The 23,883-nt window shown below is 38.5% G+C and overlaps 1 protein-coding gene across 3 annotated transcripts in view; it reads right to left on the bottom strand.

Moving 5' to 3' along the window:
• Nucleotides 1–23,883, bottom strand: part of LOC133650616 (roundabout homolog 1-like) — a 256,474-nt gene that overhangs the window by 50,760 nt on the left and 181,831 nt on the right. For all 3 annotated transcript variants that reach the window (XM_062048087.1, XM_062048085.1, XM_062048086.1), the window contains exons 3-8: nt 21,477–21,634; nt 9,687–9,807; nt 7,442–7,580; nt 7,226–7,353; nt 3,798–3,922; nt 3,548–3,713 (exon numbers count right to left, since the gene is read on the bottom strand). In XM_062048087.1, the coding sequence (XP_061904071.1) occupies nt 3,548–3,713; nt 3,798–3,922; nt 7,226–7,353; nt 7,442–7,580; nt 9,687–9,807; nt 21,477–21,634 (837 nt within the window). The remainder of the gene's footprint in view (nt 1–3,547; nt 3,714–3,797; nt 3,923–7,225; nt 7,354–7,441; nt 7,581–9,686; nt 9,808–21,476; nt 21,635–23,883) is intronic.

The following is a 23,883-nucleotide window of genomic DNA, read 5'->3' as shown; positions in this document are numbered from 1 at the left end:
ATGAACATGAGGAGGGCGCTGCTAGCACAAATGTTACTTGAATAAGGTTGCCAAACGTCCCTTGAAACATGGAATCATCCTGTATTTAGAAACAAAAGTACACATTCAAGTGGCCAACAGAGCCGATTCTTTTGTTTTCATGTTTCATGTAGGTACGCCCTATAAAAGAAAATGGTAAATTGTGACGTCATACGCACCAAGCGGGCATCTTGTCAATGCAGCAGATAACTAAAGTAAGCGTATAAAAGTTAAAATAGTAGTGTTGCTCCGTCTATGTTTGCAATAAGCTCAATATTTATGTGAGCGTGTTTGTTTTGTTACTGAGTGCAGTTGGTCTGAGGTTGATCACACGTCATCATTCAATGAGGATATTACACATTCAGTTTGCACCTTTCGGTAGGAGAAGAGAGGTATGTGTCTTAGAACTCTTAGTGGCGTGTCATTTATTCCACTTTAATGAGCTATGATTGTGTGTGATGTTTTTATTTAATGACAAATTACACAACATAGCATAAATACAATAACTTCAGTAAGAGGAGATCTCCTTCATAAATAAGGCACAATTGAAATGTTGCCAGTCATATTAGTGAAACAAATATTTCACCTCTCTTTTTTGTCAAAGTAGTTTTTATAGTGATGAAAGTTGGAGACCTGCACACTGAATTTATTCTGTTTTAAGTTAAGCAGGACATACCCCTGTTAAAGAAATATGTTTATTTGTATTAAGTTAAGCAGGAAATGTTTCTACTTAAGACAAAAAAAAAAACAAAGAAACACAATTAATTCTTACTGTACTTACTGTCACCGAGTTTTGAGCAAATCAATGACTTGCAGTTCAGTACAACTGTTAGAAAAAAATGCATTTGCATCCAAATATTAAGGTATTTTTTTAATACAAAAATATGTATGCAAGCAAATAGTAACCTGTGATTAACCATGATTAATCACAGAATTAGAATGTGATTAATCTGATCAAACATTAATCACTTAACAGCCCTATTATGAAGTTGGATAAATGTGCTTCCCATATTGTTTCATACCTCTAATTAAATGGCTATTCCACATTTGGGCATATAATAATTTTATTTTTACATTCGACAGTAATACTGTTTGATATACTCTACATAGTACACAATAGCCCATCCACCCATCCATTTTCTACCGCTTGTCCCTAATGGGGTTGCGGGGGGTGCTGCAGCCTGTCCCAGCTGCACACGGGCAGAAGGCGGGGTACACCCTGGACAAGTTGCCACCTCATCACAGGGCCAACACAGATAGACAGACAACATTCACACTCACATTCACACACTAGGGCCAATTTAGTGTTGCCAGTCAACCTATCCCCAGGTGCATGTTTTTGGAGCTTAAAAAACAATTTAAGTGATTATTCTAAAAGGTAAAGTAATAAGGGGAAAAATTGTCAAAATATAATACCGCCACAAAATGAAAAACCGATATGATGTGAAAGATATTGAAAGAAAAGTTGCAATAGAGAGAACAATAGGCGACTGTGCAGTCAGTAAAGGAAAAAGAAATCAACTTATCGCCTCCAGCAGAGCAACTAATCATTCATTCGACAGTAGGTACTGATGGAGGCAGCTCCAAGCACAACAACCGGACGAAGATAACAGAGCCCTCTTCACTCTCCATCTTACATTTTAAAGCCCGGCGAAATGGGACAGGGGCTCTGAATAAAAAGACAAACCAAAAAAGTAGATGGAAACATGCCTCGAAAACCGCCAGAGGTAATACCGACTGGTTATTTCCATACAAATGCAGTTCTCCAAATGTTGATGGAATTGATGTGGTAAGATGGAGAGAGAGAGAGAGTAGAGTGCTAATAGTCACAGGAAAAAGAAAAAAAAAGACACCACACATTTTTTTTATTCCTATTACCATTACCGGATTTCATAGAGTAGTTCTTTTTAATAAATTATACGAACACTGAAGGATGTATTCTATGAGCAGTAAATAGCTACTGAAGCCTGAAGCAGTTTCTCTTGGTAATTGAAAATATGTACAAACGCAGACAGACATGCACACAGAAGCACACGGGTCATTTAATTGAGAGCCTGTAGATATTTCTGGTTGTGTGTAATCACTGGTGCAAGCGCATTTGGCATATTTAAATTGTGTTGAGCTTTGGGTTTGTTCATGTTTTTGCTGGGGTTTTTTTGCGTATGCATGTGCAACTACTGTTTTACAGTGTACAGTTCTGTTATACAAATGTGTTTCATCTGTTTTTTTGTGTTAGGTATTAATATATGAATTGTCCTATTATACACAAATATCAATCAATATGTACATCAAAGCAAAAATGTATGTGTAAATTATATTTTTATATGATTACAATGATGTGAAGTGAAGTGAAGTGAAGTGAAGTGAAGTGAAGTGAATTATATTTATATAGCGCTTTATCTCTAGTGACTCAGAGCGCTTTACATAGTGAAACCCAATATCTAAGTTACATTTAAACCAGTGTGGGTGGCACTGGGAGCAGGTGGGTAAAGTGTCTTGCCCAAGGACACAACGGCAGTGACTAGGATGGCGAAAGCAGGGATCGAACCTGGAACCCTCAAGTTGCTGGTACGGCTACCAACGGCTATTGTAAGATCAGATCAGGGTGTAATTTGTTGTATTACTAGCTTAAAGGTAAATTGTAAAATGTGTTCTGGATCAAAGGGAACCAAATATAAACATGTGACAAGTATGATTTCACAAGTAATTTAGGTTGGTGCTAGTTATTTCATGATATTGTATTGAAACATCACCACAATTTTGAGTGCCAGTAAAAATGTTGTCAATTTTAGAATGCTGGGATAGTTTTCATGTGATCGACCCCTGCCTCCTGCCCCTGACATTGATTGACCCACCTGACTCCGTTTTATGATTAGGACACGCAACAGTTAACCATCGCCATGCTTTATAATCCAGCGCTACAAGTCATTCTGTGCACACCTTAGTGTGTTGTAGCTGTTCATTGCTTTTGCACAGATGTGTGTTTGTTTTGCTTTGCCTGATTTTGCTCCTCTTAAGGCAATCAAATAAAAAAAAATTCCTGCACCCCATCTCCTGCCTCTCAAAACTACTGCAACCACAGGTGAAACTCAAAAAATTTAAATATTGTATACCAGCAATCAGATTTACGAGGTGAAACAAATATATAACATAGGCTCATGACATGCAAATCAATATATGTCAGGACTTATCTTGATATGATATTGATCACTATGGCTTACAGCTTATGAAAACCTCAAATTGAAAAATTTCAAAAAATGTTGGGTTTTCGAAAACTGTAAACTATGATGAACAAAATTATAAGCAAACCTTGACATATTTCACTTTGTAATGAGTTTATATAACATATTAGTTTCACATTTGAAGTTGAATTGCTGACATGATTGGACTTTTACTTGAGTTTCACCTCTGTGCACGCTCGTGACAAAGACAATATTACTTATAATATTTCTTAAGTCAACACATGGAATCTGCAACTAGCAGAGTGTATTTTAGTATGGACTAAACCATATCTGCGTCCATCACTTACTGTCTGTCACCTCCAGCAGGGCTTTGGTAATAACACTGCCAGCGATGTTGAGAGCCTGGCAGCTGTAGAGGCCACCATCAGAATGCTGAACATCGGTGATGGTCAAACTGCCCATCTGGGAGACAGACACACGGCTGAAGGGTTGCGGTGCGGAGAACAACAGACTCTGCAGGGAGAGTTAGAATAAACCGGTTATTTACACTCAGATGGTCATTATTGGGAAGATGGAGAGGTTGAAGGTGAGTCTCACCTCGCTGCCCTCCCTTTGCCAGAAGATAGCAGGCTGCGGGTTACCGCTGGCTTCACATTGGAAGGTGACTGTCCTGCCTAATGCTGCCACCTGGTTCTTGGGTCGTAAGGCAAATGCTGGTGGCACTGCGGAAGGGGGGAAAGGTCTAAATTATGCCAAACAGCCTAAAAAAAGTATAATTCTTCAAAAACCTCACAGTGATCAAATTTTAACATGATTTACCTTTTTCCATACAGAACTAAACTGCACATACTGTAAACTTGGATTACATACTGCTGCTGGTTTATGGTGGATGAGGGATGGATGACTGAACTTACCAGTGTTGACTAGGGAAAAAAAACACAACACAGATGTGATGAGCAATGCAGGCATAACATATCTTATAACATTTAAATACAAATACAGTACTGCGGCTGCCAAATAGTTAAATATAGAGAAAAATTAAAGGTTACAGTATTTTTCGGACTATAAGCCACTTCTTTTTTCCCAGGTTTTCAACCCTGCGTCTTATAAAACGGTGCAGCTATTTTATGGATTTTTCTTCGCTGACGGCCATTATGTGTTGTATTCAACAAATAGTTTTCATAGAACATCGACAGAGACACTGAAAAGGTGTGTTATTGTTTATGCTATGGACGAGTTTACTCAGTGCAGGTGCTGTGGGTTAAGAATGTACTTCCTGTAGGGTTCCTTGAACTGGAAGTATATGTCCGTAGCGTTTCTGCTCGAAAGGATTCGTCATTCATCACTCCAAGCAACGTTTGTAAGTTTTACAATATACCTAAAACAATTCATACTTACTGAATCGTCCCCTGTGTCTGTAAGAGTGTCCTCATGCATATTTGTAGGAGCTATTGTAATGTAATCAAGCTAGCGTCGTTAGCATTAGTTAATATGCTAACACGTTTACAAGCGTCTGTGTTAGTATTATTAACTTACAATTGCATTCTCATTGTGTTGTTTCAGTTTCGTAAATTCACCAAATAAAATAAATAACAAAACATTTACAAAGATTTTCATACCGGTATGTATCTGCAATTGTTTAGTCTGGTGGTCTATAGCTCGGAAAATACAGTATACTTTAGGGGCTTGCAACAAAAGGAGGATGTTCTCACAAGGACTGGGACTGTAAATGTGCAAAAACGTAAGCATTATGGCATCATAATCCGTGCACATGCGCAAAATCCTGCAGTGACTAAATTGGACGCAAATATTTAGCAATGAAAAAGAGATGGCGACCCCGAAAGGGACAAGCGGTAGAAAATGGATGAATGGATGTTGCACTTTTGTATACTGTATTTTTCGGACTATAAGGCTTTATAACGCTTTATAACCCTGTACGCCTAATGTATAGATTAATTCTGGTTGTGCTTACCGTCTTCAAAGCAATTTTATTTGGTACATGGTGTAATGACAAGTGTGACCAGTAGATGGCAGTCACACATAAGAGACACGTGTGGACTGCAAGATAATGCTAGCAAGCAATCCCAAAACTTTGATGTTTCATTGAGAACATACAACATTACACACAGGGCTCCAACATCAGTCAAAATGTTTTAGTACGACTTTGGTAAACTATGAAGCCGCACCGCTTGATGGATTGTCGGTGCATTACGACTAGTCATTACTGATTGCCAAGCGCAATTGCTAAGCCGTATTGTAGTTTGAAGGACAGATGTGGAATGATATCTGTAGTTATTGCTCAATATCCATATGTTTTAATGTAAGTGTAGGCACCGTATATGGTTATGGAAATGTATTTTCTATTACTGAATTAATCCAAGAAAATTTATGTTTGACTTGTTATGAGTATAACCCCTAGCATGCATTATTTAATTAGTTTATTTAAAATACTTGGCTGAAAAATGTGATTGTTTTCAATTTGTTTTACTTTCCCTTTAAGAGTGTGTGGGCTGATTGCCGCAGAGGGCCAGGTGTGGATAAATGCAGCTTGTTTGGCACAATTAAGGGAGTATCACAGTTTTTCTGACCGTATATTACATGTCTTACGTGTATTATGTGAATCCCGCGTATTTAGTGTACTAAGTGTACTACAACTGTATTGTGTTGTTGCGTGTTGTTGTGTTTGCTTGACATGGAATGTAGATTATTGTGAGCAGGATTGCTAGCCACTACTGAAGAAAACAAGGAATTTGGTGTATTTTGTGTTTTAGTTAAAAAAAAAAAGTACAGTACTGCAACTGGCGAACTCAGAACTTTATTGGAACTTGTGTCAGCCACGGACTCCTTGAAGAGTTTTTACTGGGAATCCCTACATTTAAGTATACAATTATTTTCAGAGTTAACAGCACTATGACTTTAAAAAACATGTTTTTGTCATGTCTTTTTTAAAATGTTTTCTTTAACTGTGTGCAGCTGAGAGCGGGACACATTTGGTGACAAATATGTTAAATGTCGGCTTCAGTTTATGGAAATATTGACTGTGTACTGCAGGCCTGGGCAATTATTTTGAGTCGGGGGCCACATTTAGAGAAAAAAATGTGTCTAGGGGCCGGTATATCTATTTTTAGGAACACTAATACAAAACCTCACAATAATGTCTGATTGAATGCTAAAAACGTTATGACAGACCGCCTTAAAAAACATAATGGAATTTTAAATTTTTCTATGAACGATAAAACATTGAATATTGACAAAATATGAATGTCACACCCCCTTTCGATCGACATATTTTACAATCAAGTGAAACGCAACAAAAATTCAACAAAAAGGGAAATATGAACATGAAGGGTACAAAATAAACCCACGTACAATCTGATACATCTGATATATCACTATGCTTTACAACTTTGTTGTGAAAATCTCCTTCCGAGTCTGTGGAAACGCTTCCCGCCCACACTGCTTGGTGCCTCATCTGAGCTGCTGTGACATAGATTACCATAGCAACTAATTAGATGACCATAGTAACTAATTAGATTACCATAGTAACTTGTATATCAGCCATAAGCGCAGATTCCAACCATTGAAATACTTTGTATAGTTGAAGACTTACGGTCATTAGAAAACATCATTGCACATTATAATGGCAGCTACACTTTCCATCTTAAAGATCTAAAAAAATTATTTGGTAATGTCCGGCGGGCCACATTGAAAAGCTTAACGGGCCGCATGTGGCCCCCGGGCCTTAATTTGCCCAGGTCTGGTGTACTGTATATGAACCCTCTACTCGGCAGATAACTTCCTATTATGTGTACTATGGCTGTAAAAAGAGGAATTCAATGAATAAGAAAGCTGAATGTAGGTGTGTGCTTTTTTTGTGACCTTACAAGACATACTGTAATTAGTTCACCTAGCTTTTCAATATCTGCCATGCATTAAAAACTAGATGTAAATATTTGAGAACAAGCTGCAGCAAGTGAATGATGGCATTGTTCAAGTACATTATATGTGCACAACGATGTACTGACCATGAACAGTGAGTGTTGCAGTTGCTTCAGACTTCCCAACCATGTTCTCCACAACACATGTATAGGAACCCTCATCTGACGAGGTCACTTGGCGAACAATCAAAGTGTGGTCCTCCAGGATTTCATATCTAAAAATGGGGGGTGGAGCATCACGTGGTGGATTGAACCAGTGTGTTGCCATGTTTTCTCTGTTCAAAGAAAGAGCATGTGTATTACCTGCCCATAGGCAGGTCAGAATCTTCTTTCCTCCAGCGGACAGTGGGAACAGGATCACCTTGAACCGCACAGTGGAACTCCACACTCCCGTCTGCCAACACCACTACACTGCTGGGCCGCTTTAGGAAGGTTGGGCGCTCTGGTGGGCATCAAGTAGAACACACAATGCATGTGCTCAGTAATTAACTTTGCATTTTCTCCTCCCTGTATTATGGGTGTTCTGATAATCAGCATAGACTGCATATTCATGAAGACAGACAAGCTTAATGTGTTGTGCTTCTTAATTTTTCTCACTTAAGAGACACAATCTTCTGTGCACCACCTTAGTAGCAGTAGCAGTTTTGCGTGCACTATTAAGTTTAAGTGTGTGTTTTAATACATGCAGGTATTTAGTAGCACTGTCCACTAGGGGGGGAAAGAAAAGAAAGAATGTGCAAATTAAGCAAATAATTGTTCAAAATGTCTTGATAAGATGGAATAATTAATATTCATGCAAACTAAGGAATCCTCATATCTCTCTGATTAATAAATTACCGTAAATTGCAGACTACAAACCGCAATTTTTTTCCCACGCTTTGAACACTGCGGCTTATACAATGTTGCAGCTAACTTAAGGGATACTCCGGGTTCAAAAGTTTCACATGCCGCCAATAAATGTATGCTTGTCATGGAGGAACAATGAAACACACACAATCGTTCAGTCAACCATTTAGCACATTGTGTAGTCACCCTCATCATGGCAAAGACAACAAAATGCATACGATATAGCTCTTAAGTGGAAGGCGATTGACATGTGCATCAAAAAAGGAAATTGAACAGCTGTACTACTGCGTGTTTAAGAAGGCGGCACAAACTCACAGACAAATTTGCCTCGACAAAGGTGAAAGTGCAAATGTGGCAGAGAAAATGTTGGACGAAGCGATTTAAAAATGTTTCGAGTCTGACATAGAAGAATACAACTTCAGCTGTTTCAGCGTGCAGGATGAGGATGAAGTTAGTGCTCAGTGACTTTTCCATTAGGCTACATGGACTGTCTTTTGTTACATTTTTAAATGAACACTAATGCCTGTGTAAATATTTAGTTTCATTGACCACATCTGTGGCTTACAGATGCTTACAGGCCTAAATATGTACAAAATTAAATTAGTACAAAAACTTGCTCTATAGTGCAGAAATTACAGTATTTGTTCTAATATATAAAGATTCGTAATTCAATACATATTTAATCCTCCTTATATTCAAACTGCAAAGTAAAATGTATTGATGCCAAAATAATTAAGTTACTACACAAAATCCTCAGTTATTTTTTTAAAACATTCTGGCAATTATTTCCAAGGTCATTAGGGATGCATAGCCTACAGGAATACTTTGACCTTTGTGTGCATTCAGCGGGATTATTCTCCCAGCCTTGAAAAGCCTGGTGAAGCACTAGACTGTAGGCTCCACACGCTGACCAAGGTCATCTCACTGCGATACTGATAAGAGCTCAATTCTGATGGGAAATGTTGAAAAAAGAAGTGGAGGTGTTGAGGAATGAAAGCTGGAGTTTTGGCTGTGGAAGGTGCCAAGAATAGTGGGGCGCTCTGATACGACGGTGCTTATTGTGGACACACTACACATTTTTTTTCAGATGGTAACAAAATTAAGGTAATTAATAGGTTCTTACGATAAGCCACGTAACAGACTGTTTAGTAGGAATGTAATGGTACATATATCAGTATCAGACTTCTCAGGGAAGGAATCTTCAGTTGGGCACACATTAAACTGAAAAACAGGAAGTGTGCCTTGCATTTGCGTCAGTACTCAGTTGTCGGCATCTACACGGCAGCAACAGTGCTAAAAAGTCAAAGTCTTCTGCATGTTTAGTGACACTTTCGGTAAAACATGTGAACATACAAATACAACGGTAAGAGACAAAAGCAGAGTTTGGCGCTACAAACTGGAACTATTAATGCAGCACTTAAGCCAGTGAAGGTATTTAATTTACTCAAAATGAAATAATTATTCACACTTCTCAAACTGTAACTGTTGCACTTTGTCTGCATTGTTGCACTGTTGCTGTAAATTAAAAATTATATTCTTAATTGAATTGTGTTGTATTTGTTGGAGAATTAGCTGCCAAAAGTTGGTAAAATGTAATGTTTTACCCTAATATGTAGAAGGATATACAAGCATGCCGTATCGTTCCATTCCTAGACAAAGTGATGTACTTCAGACTTGTACAAGAGAATCGTACTAATTTTACCTAGCACGGTGAGCTCAGCGATTTCGCTCTCTCTCTCCCCCACCATGTTGGTTCCGACACAGATGTATTTTCCTGCGTCGCTCTTCCTGGTGTTGGTGATCATCAGCTTGCCACTGCGGATCTAAATGAAAGCACACTGAATATTTGCACAGCTGTATTTGCAGAGCCCATCATGTGTACTGTTTGTTTGTCACAGAGTGATGTCTGAAACGATTGGCATATTTTCTATTAGAATATGCCAGAGAACATGCATGTGGTTGTTTCGAGGGAGATGCAGTTAACATGGTATAAATTGTATATAGTCGCATCATTTATTATTGTATTCAGGCTTTTAAAGGAGTTTAATTGAGTACTACAGGTGGTCCTTGGTTTACAATATTCCAAGTTACGTTGTGGTTACAAACACGCTCCCTTAGATGAATTAAAAACGTAATTTCAGTCCATTTTTAGTTTTACATTTTTACTTTTTACATTTCAGTATGTCTCACAAGCGACAGTGTGCCAAAGAAAAAGAAAGCTATCACCATTGAAGTTCAAATTTTATTAGCTGCACGATTGTGCCCAACTGCCTGACTGTAGTCAAAGTCCTTAAAAATAAATATTGGTCATGCTGATGAATGCTTGGAAGGGACATTGAGATCTAGGAGGGGAAGAGGTGTCTGCATGAGATCATTTTAGGTACACGTGTCTGCAAGACAACCACAGGCATAAAAGTAAGTATAACTGAGAACCTAACCCTCTTATTGTATTGTTATATATGTATATTTGTGAATGAATTAATGCAAAGTGGGAAATTGCCTCAGAAAAATTGTTATTTAGTCGCTTTTCATTTAATTACTGTATTTTATGTCTTTCATGATTCATGTGTGGTTAGCACCTTGCATGGCAGCTTTTGCCGTCAGTGTGTGAATGTGTGTGTGAATGGGTGAATGTGATGTATAATGTAAAGCGCTTTGGGTATCATTCCAGGTATAGTAAAGTGCTCTATACTGTAAATACAGACCATTTACCATTTACCATTTACCATGAGAGCGATTTAATTTAGTTGTACAGTCATTCGTCGCGTCAACGTGCTAAAAATGTTTGCGGCTTCACTCAAAAGACGTTTTTATTAAGCATAATACTCTTTGAGTTATGTGTCTGAATTAAGCATGTTCAAGCATAAACATGTCTAAATTGACTATAAAATACTGTATGAATACTGCAGTGTTGACCAATAGAGGAAACTAAACCTATCTGAGCGTGCTGTTCAGTATCGTGACCACTGATTGGCTCAGCTTCAGGTGGCATTATTATTATTGAGTATAAGAGTGTCGAGATAACTAAGGAGTGTTATTTCATGTCTACAGGGCACTCGCAATTTTAAAAAAAACTGTATTCATAAGGTCCTAAACGGGTTTTTATGCTTTAAATATGAGGATATCAGCTTTATTGGTAATACTTCCTACTTTGTGGAAATTAACTTACCACGGTCCGGCTTGGAAACAGTTAACAGCGATAAACGAGGGTCTGCTGTATAAGCTCTGACTTGCAGTATAGGAATTGAGCTCATTTGTAACCAGAGGGTCAGCTGTATGCATCTGTATGCATCACTGTCATGTGCACTGCTGTCAGTCTCCGATATACAGTAATTACATAATTCATAACTGAAAACAAAGATTCACCGCCTCTTTGTAGAGACCCACCTCTGATGTTCAGTCAGTGCCTTTGCCTTTAACAAACTTTTTAACTTTACTACACAGTACTTATTATAGCAGCACACATACACACCATGCTGTTTCCATTTCTTTCATGTCCTACCCGCCCAGCACCCCACAGGGGCACAGTGGCTGTGTGTTTATCATATGAATGTGGGCCTTTTCACTGATAGTCCGTCACGACACATTGTTAGAGATAAAACCACAACGTAAGCTCACTAACACAACAAGACAGCGAACACACACAAGGCCATTTCCTGCCCTGAGACATCAACGACCTCCACAAAAGACATCAGCTTTTAGGCTTTTATGTCAGAGATTATTTAAGGGCAACCTCTTCTAAGAAGAGGTCATAAGGTTAGAGGTTAAGGCTGCCCGCAGTGTTATGGCAGTCAAGGCCGTCAGGGCATTTAGCGTCATGCTGAACTGTAACTGGTGGCTACTTAATATGCTTATCGTGATAAAATCATCATTAAAGTGATGCTGCAGGGATGCAGTGCATCCAGAAAGTATCCACTTCACCTTTTCCACATTTTGTTATGTTACAGCAGGGGTCGGGAACCTATGGCTCGCGAGCCAGGTGTGGCTCTTTTGATGATTGCATCTGGCTCGCGGATTTCGGCTTTTCAGATAAAACAAAATATTATCGCTTGTTTTAATCCATCCATCGATTTTCCACTGCTCATGTCTTGTTCAGGGCTGCAGTTGGCTGCAGGAGCAGTTGTCCATTATTTTAATTGGATGATAATAGCCTACGTTGGGTGTTGCTGGGTAAACAGGTAAACGCCCCCTTTTGAATCAGTCTGCGCGGTCATTAGCTCAAAGCTAACCCTGCGATGAAGAAGATGGCAAAAAGAAAAAAAGATGAGGAGTATCGTACATTTCAGGACGAATGACCAAAGAATTCACCTTTGTGGAGAGAGCAGGTTCTGCAGTGTGTCTAATTTGCAATGACAAAATTGCATCGATCCAACGGTCAAATGTAAAGCGGCACTTCGACACACGCCATGCTACCTTTGCAACAAAATAACCCTGCGGGAGACAGCAGGAAGGAAGCGTGCCAAGAGCTACTGAGCAGGGTGCAAACTAGCCAGCATCAACTCCGCGTATGGACCCGGCAAGGTGACTATAATTCCGCTAGTTTTGCTGGATCTTTAGCAATAGTGAGGAACGGAAAAACCATTCAAAGATGGCGAGTATGCTAAAACGTTCATGCTGGATGTAGCCAGTGAACTTTTTCATGATCTTCCGAACAAAGACAAGATAATTAAACGGATACAAGACATGCCTCTGTCGGCAAGAACTGTTCATGATCGTACCATCATGATAGCAAACCAAGTGGAGGAAACGCAAGTGAAGGACATAAATGCAGCGCCGTTCTTTTCCCTGGCTGCATGAAGCTTAACCTCACCAAGTACCAACCAGACTACAAAGCCATCAGCAAATCCGTGCAGCACCAGAAGTCGCATTAATAATGAGTATTATAACAACATTATTTAAAAGAATAAATTTAGAGGCTTATTATACTCACATTTAGTTGAATTCAGTCTTAAAATATATTATATGGCTCTCACAGAAATACATTTCCAAATATTTTGCTTTCATGGCTCTCTGAGTCACAAAGGTTCCCGACCCCTGTGTTACAGCCTTATTCCAAAATGGAATTGATTATTGTTTTGTTCTCAAAACACACAATACCCCATATTGACGATTATAATTATTCTTATTTTTAAATTTTTCTAATTTGTTAAAAATTAAGAACATGTACAAACATATTCAAAGCCTTTGCTCTATACTTTGTTCATGCACCTTTGAATATGATGCCACAAGCTTTGCAAACCTAACTATCTATGGGCAGTTTCGCCCATTCGTCTTTGCAGCACCGTCAAGTTGGATGGGAATCGTTGTTGTTTTATCCAGGATGTCTCTGTACGATGCTGCATTCATCATTCCCTCTATCCCAAACTAATCTCCCAGTTCCTGTTGATAAAAAAATATACCCACAGCATGATGCTGCCACCACCATGTTTCACTGTAGGGATGGTATTGGCCTGGTTATTAGCGGTGCCTGGTTTCCTCCAAACATGATGCCTGACATTTACGTCAAAGAGTTCAATCTTTGTCTCATTGTTTCTCATGGTCAGAGTATTTCAAGTGCAATTTGGCAAAGGATTTACTTAGAAATGGTCTCCGTCTGGCCACATACATCACATACAGGCCTGATTGGTGGGTTGCTGCAGAGATGGTTGTCCTTTTGGGAGGTTCTTCTCTCTGTACAGAGGAATGGTGTTGCTCTGACAGAGTGACCCTCTGGTTCTTGATCACCTCCCTGACTAGACTAATGCAGCAATGCACAGAGACACCCTGGATGAAAACCAACGCTTCCCACCCAACTTGATGGAGCTTAAGATCAATCAATCAATCAATGTTTATTTATATAGCCCTAAATCACAAGTGTCTCAAAGGGCTGTACAAGCCACAACGACATCCTCGGTACAGAGCCCACATACGGGCAAGGAAAAACTCACCCCAGTGGGACGTCGGTGAATGACTATGAGAAACCTTGGAGAGGACCGCATATGTGGGTAACCCCCCCCCTCTAGGGGAGACCGAAAGCAACGGATGTCGAGTGGGTCTGACATAACATTGTGAAAGTCCAGTCCACAGTGGATCCAACACATCAGCGGGAGTCCAGTCCACAGCGGGGCCAACAGGAAACCATCCCGAGCGGAGACGGGTCAGCAGCGCAGAGATGTCCCCAACCGATGCACAGGCTAGTGGTCCACCCGGGGTCCCGGCTCTGGACAGCCAGCACTTCATCCATGGCCACCGGACCTATGCAACTCCCCCTCGCAAGGGACAGGGGAGAAGAGGAGAGAAGAAAAGAAACGGCAGATCAACTGGTCTAAAAAAGGGGGGGTCTATTTAAAAAAGAGGTGCTGCAAAGAGCAATGGGCAAAGAGTAATGGCCGAAACTGCCCAAAAATTGGTGTGACAACCTTGTGGCATCGTATTCAAAAAGACTCTAGGCGGCAATTGTTGCCAAAGGTGCATCAACAAAGTATTGAGCAAAGGCTGTGAACACATGTGATTTTTTTATTTATTTTTTTAATCAATTTGTTATAATGGGGTGAAAATTGATTCATTCAATTTTGGAATAAGCCTGTAACATAACAAAATGTGGAAAAAGTGAAGCGCTGTGAATACTTTCTGGATGCACTGTATATCCAACACGTACTAGTACTCACTGTTATGAGGCTATAAGATTACCAGTTAAACAGGAATACAACAACCATAGCATCCGTTTTTTTAAATCCCTTGGTTCTGAAATATCTCTTTCGTGTATGAACATGTGTGACTGGCAATAATTCTTATTAAACACAATTTCTAATTGTAAAATTAGTTCATTTAAACAACTATTAGGAACATATGTTGGCCAGTGGTGGTGGAGCCAGTGACATGCAGCATATTTGAATTCTCACAAAAAAAAAGCTGCCAATGCAGTTCAAGATATAAAGTTAGCAATGTGCCAATCAATCAGCAACTGATCAGTGTCGGCTGATTTACATGAAAAATATGTGATCGCCATTGCTAATAATGCTTTTCAAAGCCGATCACAAACGCCAATGCCTTTTGGTTGACAGTGTATTTATTTTTCTCTTTAGATGAACTATAGCCTATCCCAGCTGATTTTGGGCACAGTAACAACACGCAAACTTCACACAGAGATGCCATGGCATAGAGTCAAACCCTCAATCTCCTGACTTTGCAGTCTACATGTTAACCACTAAGTTACCGTGTGGCCCAATTAAAATGTAATGTATTGTAGTTGTAATAATTGCTAGCGATGATAGAGTTCAAATTCAGCCTGTTTTGTAAATATTCACTTAATTAGGTGAGAACATGTTGGATGCACTATTGGAATAATATACTCTGGATAAAAAGATTATGCAGATATTTGTGGGAACGGACTACTGAGTCTACCATGTCTTTAAATTAGCTTAGAGGGAGTGAACTGTCCAGCAAGGACAGCTAAAACCGTTTTCCATCAAATGTTGTGGCTTGTTGCTCTGCTAAATTTTAGCAGGTGATTAAAGAGTCAAGGTTTTATTTTTTTCTATTCTTAGAGTGACCGCTTCTCATTTTTAGCTGCAATTTGAGTGGTAAAAAATGTGGTTTGTCGAGCTCCCATCGACAAACTCAACGACTCTGCATAAATAAGTTCTCTGTCTCTACTCAGCCTTTAATACCCGGATAATGAACACCCAGAAACATTGGCTATATGAAGCGGGTACATAATTAAAAACTGTAAATCACACTTCTGTGTGTATTAACCCTGCAAAAATAACAAAGTTTTCTTATGCACAGCCTTGCAGCTCCCACGACACAAGGGAGCATGAATCACTTGTGGTGGACGTCTACTTTCTTTGTAAAGTAAATTATGTCTTTTAGGTGAACTCTTGTGGCAAAGTCATATTTCCATATAGAGGAGATGATTGGGGAGGACAAAGAGAGGCGTGCACGGAGTACAAAGAAAACAGAAGCCTTTGTATTTGCCTCAGAGGAGCCTCTACTTGGTTCTGATCCAGGCCGCTCCTTAAATCATAGCTAGCTGCTACGTCCATCACAATCCCCGAGTGGGATTCTACCTGTCACTGTGCACTAGCATGCATTTTAAAACATGTAACGCATCAACACATACACACACACACAAGGCCTTACCAGCCGTTTGTAACACCATGAAGGTCTTACCAGATGCAACTTACTGGACAAAACTCACAGGCATAAAATCACTAGTTTAAGTCCAAGAACATGATGTCTACATGACAAGATAATAGATCAAATAGCATATTTTATTGTGAGGATTAAAGAATGATGTCCAGTTTAAATGTACTCATATGTAATTTTCTGACATTGCATTGACCTGCGGCTGACAAAGACGTAGGTTTTATATGAGAACTGATACATGTCATAGAGTCACTAAAGATGTGAAATCAAGTTTTATTTAGGCACCCTTCTGAATGCAAGCGCTCCGGCAGCAGGGATACAAATTCTGTCAGGGATACAAAATCTGGCCCCACAGGCAATTTTTTTTTATTGCCAGTAAAAGAGTGTTTATGTCCATTTTGTGCTGTTTAAAAAAGCACAATGTTTAATAAACCAACATTAGCATAAAAAAAACAAATTGTCCAGTCCCATGTTGACATAATAGCAGAGGTGTGGACTCGAGTCACATGACTTGGACTCGAGTCAGACTCGAGTCATGAATTTGATGACTTTAGACTCGACTTGACAAAATGTAAAGAGACTTGCAACTCGACTTAGACTTTAACATCAATGACTTGTGACTTCACTTGGACTTGAGGCTTTTGACTTGACCTGACTTGCTACTTTCCCCAAAACCCAAACCTTAAAAATTTATTTGGGAGCGCTCCGTATCTTTCATTTTATACGTCTGTGTCTATAAGCGTGTGTGCTGCTTGTCAGCTGGTGTGCTGTCAGTACAACAGCCAATCAAATTAGATCTACGTTGTTTTCATCCCACAGCTCTCATCCAATCCAATTGCAGGACAACCACCGAACATGAGTTGTCAAACAATGCGGCAGTGAGAAACAATTATGCCAAAGTTGGTTTCGTTCGGGTATAAAAACTACGACTTGGTCAACAAAAAACGAATTGCCGTATGCAAATCACGCAGTTCGAATATTACAGACGGAGACGCAACAACTTCCAACTTCGTTCGACATTTGAAGTTGCACAAAGAAGGGTAAGTTTTGAATGTAAGATAACGTTTATTGGCTAAGTAACATGACTTTTATTTGCTGTGTAGTTAAATCAGTGAGGCTGTAAACTCACTGCTAACGTTATAACCATAGACATCTTATAAGGGTACGCAGCATTGAGCGCTACTGCCTACTGGCGCAGACGAGACGCGGAGCCGCCATCTTGGAGTGGTGATCCGCTCCACTCAGTGCAATTCATTTGTCAGGAGCAATGAACTGTCAGCAAATTTAATTCATCTTACCTCACTGAATACCACTGATTTTCACACTTTTTTTTGTCATACGTGTAGCTATGATAACGGACACATGTTTTGGCGTTTTTACTATTCATAGTTTGCTTAACAGTAATATAATATTTTTATACACTATAAATGACCAGACGTCCGAGATCAAAACTGGGAATATAATCCCAGAGAAGGGGGAAAAAAACGGTCAGCTATTTTTAAGTTGAAGAAACAATATGATTAGATTATATATACATGCGTATATCCTACATAAACAATGTATGAATACATTAGATATCTATATATTTTAGGGACCTATAGACTGTAACTCTGTTGCTGCAGCAGCAGAGAGTTTATTCTGTCTTGACACTTTGTATTGATATTTTGTATTACATTCTTCCCTTAAATGATCATGTTTACAGTGATTGTTTTATATCTATTTTTTATGTATGTCGCTTTGGATAAAAGCGTCTGCCAAATACTTAAACATATATAAACACCTGAAAGTCTTTATATCAGCTAAAACCACCAATCTGTTTCACTGGATTCAGAATAAAACCAAATGCTGTTTTACCCAACAATGTTAGTATTTGAATATTGTTACTTGAAGACTTATTCCTGGTTACAATTATACTGTTAAGAAAGTATTGTCTTATACTTTGCCTAAAATGAGAATGCATCATAATCAGTGGCGGCTGGTGAATTTTGTTTTAGGTGGGGCTGAAAGTTTGTAAACCAAACCCCTGTAGGGGTGTCATCCTCCCCCAGAAGATTTCTTTGTGATTCTCACATACAAATATTGAAGATCTTTGCTCCTTCTCAACTTTGTGGTAATGTTATTTTCATAAAATACAACCAATAGTATGTTAATGTTTGTTTTTGCAAATGTGTTTATTCTGTAAAGGAATGAGTTAAATGTTTAAAATTGTTTAAACTATTAAAATGATTAATAGTGCTAAAATGGTTAATAGTGCTATTATGAATTGCAATGTCAGCACCATTTTTTTTCCTGCAATTTTAAATGCACTTGTTTTAATAAATAAATACAGCGTTTTAAAAGCATACACAATCTGTGTAAAAATATTAGTCTGGGGTTAAAAGGACTTGAAAGGACTCGAAACTCAAAATGCAGGACTTGGGACTTGACTTGAGACTTACTAGTCTTGACTTTGGACTTGACTCGGGACTTGCCTGTCTTGACTCGGGACTTGACTCGAGACTTGAGGGCAAAGACTTGAGACTTACTTGTGACTTGCAAAGCAATGACTTGGTCCCACCTCTGCATAATAGTATTAACAACTTGAAAATAATACGTCTAAGGTCCACTTTTAGGAGATAAAAACATAAGTATCTGCGCAAACTGCAATTAATTATGAGTTAACTTTGGACAAAATGTGATTAATCACAATTGCATATTTTAATTGTTTGACAGCCAGAGTTTTATTTGGTAATCAAATGTATCTATTACCTGTGCCAAAGTTGAAACGTTTGGGCAATGATTTGCAGTTTAAAAAGACCAATTAATAAGTAATATATAATACACTCAACACTGAGTTCACCAAAGTAATGAGATAAAATACAACAGCTGTTTCAAAAAGTGTTTCTTTTTGACTGACTCTGTAAAAGTGATATAAAATATATATGTAGCTATATAAAAATGTGTTTTGTTGTAGTTGGCAATGATGTTAAATTGCATTAGATCTTACTAAGAGGCTTTTCTACTTTTTGACCACACTATAGGGCTAAAAACATACTTGCCAACCCTCCCGAATTTTCCGGGAGACTCCCGAATTTCAGTGCCTCTCCCGAAAATCTCCCGGGACAACCATTCTCCCGAATTTCTCCCGATTTCCTGCCGGACTTAAGGCACGCCCCCTCCAGGTCCATGCGGACCTGAGTGAGGACAGCCTGTCGTCACGTCCGCTCTTTACTTCATACTTCAGAACCGACTCCCACACTTGCAGTCAGGGTGCGCAGTACAACGTAAACCGTTGGCCAACCAAAAAGTAACTTTTTGGTTGGCCAACGGTTTAAAAAGTAACCACAGAACACTATAGTGTTCTGTGATTACTTTTTGGTTGGCCAACGGTTTACATTGTATTGCGCACCCTGACTGCAAGTGTGGGAGTCGGTTCTGAAGTATGAAGTAAAGAGATGTAAATTCATCACCTCGCCTGGTTATTGACTCCAACCCAGAATATTACACTGCACATACCTATGCTCATAGTTATTCTTATTTTACTGTTATATTTGTATTCTCATTGTTGCTTTTTATTTTGATTCTTATTGTAATATTTTTCTATTTTGTTTCCATTTATACACCCATTATTTACTTTTTACTTTTTAAATTCGATCTCAATTCTGTACACTGCTGCTGGAATGTTAATTTTCCTGAGGGAACTCTCCTGAAGGAATCAATAAAGTACTATCTATCTATCTATCTATCTATCTATCTATCTATCTATCTATCTATCTATCTATCTATCTATCTATCTATCTATCTATCTATCTATCTATCTATCTATCTATCTATATATGTATATATATATATGTATATGTATATATATATATATATATATATATATGTATATATACATACATCTATATATGTATATATACATACTGTATATATATATATATATATATATATATATATATATATATATATATATATATGTTGGTAGAGTGGCCGTGCCAGCAATCGGAGGGTTGCTGGTTACTGGGGTTCGATCTCCGCCTTCTACCATCCTAGTCACGTCCGTTGTGTCCTTGGGCAAGACACTTCACCCTTGCTCCTGATGGCTGCTGGTTAGCGCCTTGCATGGCAGCTCCCGCCATCAGTGTGTGAATGGGTGAATGTGGAAATACTGTCAAAGCGCTTTGAGTACCTTGAAGGTAGAAAAGCGCTATACAAGTATAACCCATTTATCATTTATCTATCTATCTATCTATCTATCTATCTATCTATCTATCTATCTATCTATCTATCTATCTATCTATCTATCTATCTATCTATCTATCTATCTATCTATCTATCTATCTATCTATCTATCTATCTATCCTTCAAAGGCTGTGCTACTGGCTGCAAAGCATTGCACTTTCAAATACAATGAGTAGAGAGGAGTGTTATGTGTGTAAATAAATGAACACTGAAATTCAAGTATTTATTTTATTTATATGTATATACAGTATATATAATAAAATACATTTTTATATATAGCTAGAATTCACTGAAAGTCAAGTATATATATATATATATATATATATATATATATATATATATATATATATATATATATATATATATATATATATATATATATATATATATATATATATATATATATATATATATATATATATATATGAAATACTTGAATTTAAGTGAATTCTTCCTATAAATATACTCCTCCCCCTTAACCCCGACCCCGCCAACCCCCCCCCAAAATCTACCGAATTTGGAGGTCTCAAGGTTGGCAAGTATGGTTAAAGGGGCTGTTTGCAATTTGCTCCAAGTTACATTTTTCAAACCAACACCATATGACACAATTAGTGGTTTAAGAAAACATATTTAATATACAGTGGAACCTCAATTTACAAACAATTATAATTCCAACCTTGTAAAACACTTCCGCACAAATGAAATGCTGGCTTTGAATTCCCATGTTTCTTTCTGTACACCACCCGCAAAAGAGATCTTTGCTTACGAAAGGATTAAAAAATGAATGCAATGGCTGCCAAACAGAGTTTAAACAGTTGAGCAAGACCATCATCTCACTCCAAACACAGCCCTTGCACTGTGGCGTTGTTCTTTTTCTCTGTGTGTGTGTGTATCCTGAAGGTTTAAACAAGGAAGGGGGCGGGTTACATTAATCGAACGCAAGCGCCTTCTAAGCATCCATCTAACCAATGACATACAGCAGCTTTAAAACATTTACCAAAATATCAAAAACACCTCTCGGTAACATATTTTAAAGTCATTGTAGATCGGGTATGCTGATATCACATTGACTATAATCATTGTTTAGTGAAGCAATGTATTGGGACAAATAAAATTTAAAGCAAAGATGAGGTCAAAGTCTTACTGTGATCCGTTCCTCTCTGTCATTTAGGTTCAAACCATTTTTTCTCCATGAGATAGTCGGTTCCGGATGTCCACGGGGGGGCTGACACTCCAACACTGCAGGCTCACCCACTGCAACCATGACATCTACTGGATTTTGTCTGAAGTCGTCGCGTAAAACTGTGGAAACATACAAAAACAAGAAAGTCTATTACTTTTTTTAATGTGTGTATTGTTCATGATATTTTATACACACGTATGTATGCAATTATTGGGCAATAATTGTCAACATTTGCATTTCAAAATATGGGAAATATTCCGAGAAAAATATGGAAAAGTAAGGCATTTTAATTTGAAACAACAAACCACCGTTAAATCAATAATAGTAACAATAAAACAACATGTTAAAACATTTCCATGCTAGGATTTTATTGAACCCAGGTCTTTTGTGTTTCGCAGTAGGTTCACTAACTACCGAGGTATGTATACCAATGCAAAAGAGGACATAAGAAAGCCATGTTGCCTAATGAGGGCTACCGTCAGAAAAGCGAAAATGAAAACAAACACACAATTATGGGTTCCTTCTTGGCACTTTATTGTCATATCAGCACACATGACTTACTAACTGAGACTTAGTTCCTCATGTTCCTTGCGGAGCATTGGGCAGCAACAGCAGACATTCATTGTATTCTGTCCATCGCAAGAATCTTTGGCTCTTCCCAGGTAAGTCCCATTCACTCCAGATCATTGGTGATTGTTCTCCATGTGGTTACAGCCCCCCCCCTTTCCTTTTACCATATTAGGGTGTTCACTCTAGTGAAATTTTGGGTGTTTCCTCTCTTCTATCCTTATGATGTGGCCTAAAATTGTCAGGCGACGTTTCCTTATGATGATGCTAAGTGGAATTTGTTTTGTCCTTTGTAGCACCTCTTCGTTTGGGACATTATCTTTCCATGTGATGTTGAAAATTTTCCTGGGACATCTTTCATTAAAAACATTGATCTTTTGGGACAGAGCCTCTGTCATCTTCCATGCTTCACTGACAAACAGTATATGGCTACTTGGATGATTAACGAGTTGTATGGAATGATTTTGAAAGACAACTCTAGCTTAAAATGTCAATTTCTGTGTCTTCTTTATTGGATAGAATGATCCCCTGGTAGGTAAAGCTTTGTATATTTTCTGCAGTTTCGTTAATCACTTGCAAGTTGGGAGGGTGTTCTTTCATTACTGACATGACCTTCGTTTTTTCAGCTACTGTGTCTGACAGACTGTCTGTCATTTCCTGTAGAGCCTTTGCTGTGTCTTTGAGAAGGGCCAAGACATCAGCAAAATCAAGGTCAGTTATTCTGGTGTCATTCCAGTTCATTCCAAAGTTTGGAGGGACAAGCGGTAGAAAATGGATGGATGGATTGATTTGTTCATGGCTTTGCGCATCACAAAGTCTATGGTGTGTAGGAAGAGCAGGGGCAATAATATGCATCCTTGACGTACGCCTGAGATGATGTTGAAGCGCCAGTTCTGAAGTAGCAGCAGGACTTAGTGTACACACTCTTAAATATACTGATTAATTTTTGTGGGATTCCATAGATTTTTGCTACCCTTAATTCTGAGTGCCTATGTATACTATCAAAGGCCTTGTTGAACTATGTAGTTCCTTGTTAAATCGTAGACAATGCTTGATTTATGTCCCTGAGAGTTAGAATTGGTTCGGTACATGACCTTCCCTTACGGAAACCCGCTTGTTACTGCCAAAATCTTGTATCCAGAGCATCTTTGAGTCTGTTCAATAGTAATGAACAAAAAACCTAGCCTGAGACGGATGAAAGTGTAAAACCCCTCTAGTTGTTATAGTTGCTTAGATTTCCTCTTTTGGTAATTTTACAATATTTCGTTTATTCCAGTCTCTGGGCACTCGTTCTGATTCCCATATCTTGTAGAACAAGTGAGTTAGCTGATTTGTTATTTGCTCCTGCCCATGTTTCAACGTTTCTGATGATATCTTGGCTATGCCTGGTGTTTTGCCTTGCTTCATGGCAATAATACCTTTTAAGACTTCTTGTTTTATGATCTGTTTGGTATTTATTTCTATATCAAGGCGATCCATGGTGTTGTGTTCAATAAAATCAGTTAGTGATGTTGAATCCGGTTGGTTTAAAACTTCTCTAAAATGTTCCACTGATCTGGCTTTCTGGTCTTCTACCATGAGGTTCATCCCATCTTTGCTCTTTATGGTATCGAACTTGGATTACTGGTACCTCTTGCGCTTTTTTACAATTCTGTTTAGCGTTTTTGAGCTATTTCTGTTTGCTGCATTTCGTGCCTCTTGTTATTTCTTCTGAAACCAAGCCTTGTTGTCTCCTCTGCATGGTTTCTTTATCTTATTGTCGATTTCAGAGTACAGTTACCAGCACACGAGACATGTGAAA

The sequence above is a fragment of the Entelurus aequoreus genome, linkage group LG05 (assembly GCF_033978785.1).
Source record: "Entelurus aequoreus isolate RoL-2023_Sb linkage group LG05, RoL_Eaeq_v1.1, whole genome shotgun sequence".
In the NCBI taxonomy this organism is placed as follows: Eukaryota; Metazoa; Chordata; class Actinopteri; order Syngnathiformes; family Syngnathidae; genus Entelurus; species Entelurus aequoreus.
Note: the sequence above shows the minus strand (reverse complement) of the source record. Positions and strands in the feature narration are given on the sequence as shown.